The sequence below is a fragment of the Macrosteles quadrilineatus genome, unplaced genomic scaffold (genome assembly GCF_028750875.1).
Source record: "Macrosteles quadrilineatus isolate MER2022 unplaced genomic scaffold, UCM_ALF_1.0 Scaffold_3__2_contigs__length_128488019, whole genome shotgun sequence".
In the NCBI taxonomy this organism is placed as follows: Eukaryota; Metazoa; Arthropoda; class Insecta; order Hemiptera; family Cicadellidae; genus Macrosteles; species Macrosteles quadrilineatus.
The window spans coordinates 30938478-30944885 of record NW_026542596.1 but is presented as its reverse complement, the minus strand read 5'-3'; the positions used below and the strand labels follow the sequence as shown (position 1 = coordinate 30944885).

At 33.8% G+C, this 6408-nt stretch overlaps 1 protein-coding gene across 1 annotated transcript; it reads left to right on the top strand.

Moving 5' to 3' along the window:
• Window positions 1–1770: 1770 nt before the first annotated feature.
• LOC128990816 (uncharacterized) lies at window positions 1771–2651 on the top strand. The gene has a single exon (XM_054413406.1). The coding sequence runs from the start codon at window positions 1840–1842 to the stop codon at window positions 2572–2574; it is 735 nt and encodes a 244-aa protein (XP_054269381.1). The 5' UTR covers window positions 1771–1839; the 3' UTR covers window positions 2575–2651.
• Window positions 2652–6408: the final 3757 nt, after the last annotated feature.

Genomic DNA, 6408 nt, shown 5'->3' with positions numbered 1-6408 from the left:
AAGTTCCTTTATATGAAGAACTATCGTAATAAAACCGGCTTACATATAGAACTGTATTATAAAAGTCCCCTCACATGTAGAACCACTTCATAAAAACCCCTTACATTTAGAAACGAGTCATAAAAATTCACTCAGATGTACAACCGTGCTGTAAAAGTCACTTGTAGAAAAAATAGTTTCCTTACATGCAAATCCGTTTTATAAAAGTCCCCTCACGTGTAGAGCCGTGTTTTAAAAGTTCCCTAACATGTAGAACTGTGTTATAACAACAGCCCCCTAACATGTAGAACAGTGTTATAAAAGTCCCCTTACATAAAGAACCGTGTTATAAAAGTCCCTTCACATGTAGTACCGTGTTATAAAAGTTCGCTCACATGTAGAACCGTGTTATAAAAGTCCCGTACATGTATAACCACGTTATAAAAGTCCCCTTCATATGTAGAACAGTGTTATAAAAGTCCCCTTACATAAAGAACCGTGTTATAAAAGTCCCCTAACATGTAGAACCGTGTTTATAAGTCCCTTCACATGTAGAACCGTGTTATAAAAGTCCCCTACATGTATAACCACGTTATAAAAGTCCCCTTCACATGTAGAACCGTGTTATAAAGGTTCCCTAACATGTAGAACCGTGTTTATAAGTCCCTTCACATGTAGAACCGTGTTATAAAAGTCCCCTTACATGTAGAACCACGTTATATAAGCCCCCTTCACATGTAGAACCACGTTATAAAAGTCCCCTTCACATGTAGAACTGCATTATAAAGTTCCCCTAACATGTAGAACCGTGTTATAAAAGTCCCCTAACATGTAGAACCGTGTTTATAAGTCCCTTCACATGTAGAACCGTGTTATAAAAGTCTCCTAACATGTAGAACCGTGTTATAAAAGTTCCTTTACATATAGAACCACGTTATAAAAGTCCCCTTACATATAGAACTGTATTATAAAGTTCCCCTAACATGTAGAACCGTGTTATAAAGTCTCTACTGAAGGCGACACTGTGTAGCGTGACCAGCCGTCACCATACACCACGCGATCTCGTGTGAATCGCGGACAAGGCGGCGCTATGAATATGTTACGGTTACGTCACAATGAGTTCATTTTGAAAAAGGTCACAAACCGATTGTCCTGATATCATTACATGCACTTCTTGGACTTCCTACCAATATTCGTGTAACCGAATAACATCAATTATTAATTTAACAAACAATAATAGTGTGGATAGTGTTGACAGATGGCTTAGAAAAAAATATAAAGTTAAGGCTAAAAACAATAATTGTTGAAGGTTAAGGGTGTACGTCATTACCTAAACACAAAACTTCTTAATTCTAACACAAAATGCCTTATTTCCAAAGATCATTTAAACAATGGAAACCTAAACGGAGTGAATTATTACCAAATTTATGAGCAACTCAAATGGAAATTATATAAAACCAATGATGGTTGAAACTAAATCTAGTTAGTTATACATCGTTTAACTGTTTACTTCCTGCAAAGCGAATATTCCTTTCTATATGGGATTAACTTTAGTATTAAGTTTTCAGTATACTGCTTTAATTTAAATTTCAATAATATAACTATCGAGACATATTTGAAACAAATATTTTCGTAACATAATTTTCCTCTAAAACTCGGTAAGGTGAACTGGTACAAAAATAATATCTAAATTTCAGAGCTGAAATCCAGAAATGTATTCGTGACATATGGTAAATATTTCAATCTATTGGGATATTCTCTGAAAAAATAACAGCTGTTGAAATTCAAAACTAAATAAATACTACTCTTAGTCCTAAGCGAATAAATCAACACTGAATCGCGAAGTTGAAAATCTACTAAATGTTCAACATATCCAGTAGCAGTTCCATCGAGACTCGAGGCAAAACCGATCGTACAAGAACGAGAACCATCACCATAGCCTACGCCGACGCCAAGTCCTACAGCGACGTCTCCATCAGCTCAAATAATGAATCTTCCTCTTCGTCCAGTTCCCTTCAAACACCTTCGACCGTGGACAGCACTCCGGTCCTCTTGGAGCAACTGGAACGTGAACAAGAGAAAGAAAAGTTCTTCGGGTACCATCCGATATGGCGGGAGATGTCTTTGAGTGACGGAACAAAGTTGAAAACCCTTGAGTATCTTCTTGAATACAAAGTGTTCCAGTTGTTTAATTTCATGATGACACATCTTTTGGCGCACTCTCCTGAAGACCCTGTGTCTTTTCTCGTCTCCTTGTTGGACAGATGTATCCGCTACCGTGATGAGGCTGCGGATCCTCCCTTAGTATTTGAGGATAGTCATATACACAGCGTATATGTTGCCCTAGACCCTCTGCTAGAGGGGACTATTTCACACAGTCAATACCTCGTGGGTATGAAGACTCTGGGACTTACAGAGTTCAACGTCCTACCCAACAATATGGAGGATCATCGGAACGTGGCGAAGGATGTGTTTGTAAAGGAGGCGAAACTTGCGTTGATCATGCAATTGGACAGAATTCTGGGCAAAGAGAAAGAGAAAAGTAGTATGGTTGAAAATGTGATTAATTATAGTGATTTGGGTTCGCAACAGTAAAAACACAAAATATGGTTCAATATAAATATATTATTGTATAATATATTATTATATTATTGAATGAATATATATTCAAAATAAATATAGTTCAACAACACCTTTAATTTGATGTTACATAATCAACCTGCTTATCATTTTAAGATTTCCAGCTTACTCCCCGTGGTCCGTCGCCCATAGGTGACATCTAATCACCATGTACACTAAACATTCGCTCACTATTACCAGTAATGATATGACAAATTTGGTAGTGATATCTCTTTTCGTTTTAAAGATATAAACTCATCTTAATTAATGTGACTTAATGTCACCCGTTATCCTAAGGCTTTCTATCTGATTGGTTACTAGGTGATTTATTCGTTTTGGAAATTTATATGAAATCCTTCTGGAATGTTATTATATTATATTGTTTATGAGAGGCGTCTAGGAAACCTCTACTTTAACAAACATAAAAAAATAAATTCTTTCATCATACAGTGTTTGGGAAAAATGTACGTTTGTAAAATAAACAAAATGCACAACAAATGTACCCTAGATTAATAAAAACACTGCAAATAATTGACAGACCTACCCAAGAAGGCTACAAAATTATACTCATATAATAGTTAATGTCTGAATAAATGGTTATGTTGGCTTATACATGTATGTACATACAAAACTGCTATTTTAATCAAGATCATCAAAACGATTCATCTACGATCGCAATAGGCCCATTGAAACAATTTACTATACCGAAAAAAGAAAATACAAACTTTAAGTTATGTCTTGATATTATATTCAGTGGAATTCAATTTCTGCATTTCCTGAATTCATTTGGTCAACTTCCTTATTGAGTCAGCAAAGGTGAATGGCAATAAACTACACCCCTCAAGGGATGACGTCATTGGCTGTATTTTCAGAGATAAAAATAATAGCTAACGCCACCCATCTCTCTGGCATTGACATTTCTAGCACGTCTTTTAACAAAGTAACAATGTCCCTTTTCTCTGAGACACAAGAAATAACTAGTTTGAATGCTATTGATGAGATCATTTAATTGAACTTAAAATTACTCATTCTAGGTCAAAAATTTAAAAGTATACTGTTAGCAACATGGGAGTGCTTTAGAGCATATGTATTTTACAGGACCCTCTCTAATGGTATACACGATGTGTAGTTAAGGTTATACACCAAACACAAACAGAAATTAAGGGCCTATAACAAATATTTATTCGAAGAAAAGGAGAAATCATCGTTAAAGAGATATCCAATTCATTGATATTTTTGAATAAATACTGTATTGCGAATATAAAAGTATCTAAAATTACTACTAAATCAAACGTCGCAGTTCTTTCATTGAGTTATTACTCTTGTTTAGGATCTTTTTAGCGTTTAACGTTAGTAAAATATTGTTAACGCTACCCAATTTGATTTAATGATGCAAATAATTGTAAATTAGCAAGTAATAAATTGTGCGTTCGTTAAAACGCGGGCTCAGTGCCCTTTCTACAATCATGAAGATTCAGCGGTCTTCACTTCTGATTCTTCAATTTCGCCTAACTAATACCAGTGTATAAATTCTGGTATTAAGTGCTGTCATAGATAAAACATACAAACATACTCCCTTATGTTTAAGCCCGTGGGCATAGATAAAACATACTGATTTCTCATCCTTATGGAACAGCTGAAGACAATTTTATTGTTAGTTCTGTACGGTTTATGTAAGAGGTCGTGTTTTGTTTACAATTTGTTTCCCGTTTTTACAGCCATTTAAAACCTCGTTTAGCCAAATAATACGATCTAATCATAAACAATAACTTGTCCCCTAGTTATATAACCAAACAGTAAAGCACTAATCAAGAAATTAACCCTAAAATAATAGAAACAAAGTTTCGTCGACACTAGCGCCTTTGTGTCACGTACATGAACTAGACACGAAAAACGTGCTTCAAAATTTACAATGGGATGAGAAGTCTACTTGCTGTATAACTATTGCGAATGTAGACGTTTAATTAGTGATAGCCTTTATAAATACAATTATTTTCACTACTACAGGATTCATCAGTTACAGATGAGTCGACAGATATCATTAGCCACAGCTGCAATGCAGGTAGATGCATAGTTTGACCATCCATCCGCTTCAGTTATTTTGAATCCATCAATAAAGACAATTTTTTGCAAACAAAGCTAATAATATATAGTTTAAAAGTAATATATAATTTAGCATAAGTAATATTTTAACAAAAACAAGTATCTTCGGTCCGACTTTATCGTGTACTGGGTTTGTTAGCACAGTAGTGGTACTAAGACGGTTGGAGGCTAAAATTAAACTACGTTCATTCTCAATAAAATCGCTGGCTAAAACTTTAACGTTGGAAAGGATCTTTATTTGTATCTTAGTGTATTTCATTTCGTGTGTCATGTGTTTAAGTTTTTTCATCGGGTTTACTTCAAAATATGTTTGCGGAGCATTTAAAACTCTATCCATATATGAATCCCAAAGTACCCATGAACTTTTGAAAAAACTACAAAACACACCCCCATAAACCATATACTAAAAATGTTCGTGATGACGAGAAAACTTTCCCAAAACTATCCATTATTTCATAATTCCCTTTAAGGTCGTAATTCCTTTCTACAGGGAACTTTCTATATACCTAATGTTAAAAATACCTCAGCTGTACTTATTTGTTTGTTATTCTTTCAATTTAATATCCTTATTAAAATCAGGTGTGGTTATTTGTTTGTATTAATGTATTATTATTTGTTTATTTCAGTTTAACTTAACCGAAATCAATAGTTTTATTAATACTTATGAAGTCAAACGGAGTGAAGCCCGTGGGTAACAGGTATATTTTACAGTTTTTGTCTTTATAGTTAAGGTTAATAGCAGTGGGTTTCAAGAGATTTTATGTCTAGAGATAATTATTTATTATAACTGTTCAAAGATACAAAGGATAGTTTCAACATTCTAGTTGAAAAGCTTTAGAAGCGGTTCGCAGTGCAAATACTGCAATACGGTTCTACGGTTCCAATAACTATGTTTAACTGCCTTCGGCTATTTGATCTTCTGTGTTATTACTATGTTTACATTTTATTACTAAAAGTGCTATTTCATTTATGAATTAATGCTTAATACTTTATTGGAAGACATACAAACGTCAAAAGGATTTAGAAAAAGAAATTTAGAAAAAGAAAAAAATCATTGTTGTATCCTTACTAACAGTTATAAATGAGATATAAATAGGCCTGAGAGAATATAATAACGACAGTTAATCACTTTAAAAACATGATCTGGTTAAATAAAGCTTGAATAAAGTTGGTTGGCTTAGCTGGAATTATAAAATTCTCATTAGGACTTCATAAAACTCAGTAGACATAATTTAACCCCGGATATAAATATAATCACTGGATTTTTAGATGTAATTGATTTCAATTACATATATCGTTTGTTGGTGAGGTAGCCAGCTGATAATATATAATTTTCAAAACTTCATTCAAACTAGAAAGTTATGCCAAATGATGTCCAAGGAAATATACAGAAACTGTGCATTGCTTGAAAATTTCTTATAAAATAACGAGTCTATATATAAATAAAATTAGAGTTTTGTCTGTACATTGCTCAGAATCATAAACTTTTAGGTTATTTTTACGTTTTATACATTAAACAAACCGAAACAAGTCTCATCTAAATTTCTGTCTGTCTTCGTGTCTGTTACGGCCCAAGAGCCATTTTACGCGGCCTTCTCCTGAAAAACTAGGGTACCTATCAAGATCCAAATAATTTTAATGTATTCACTGGATTGGCGAGATTGTCTTTAGCCATTAAAATATGGCGTCACCACTTTGTATATAAAA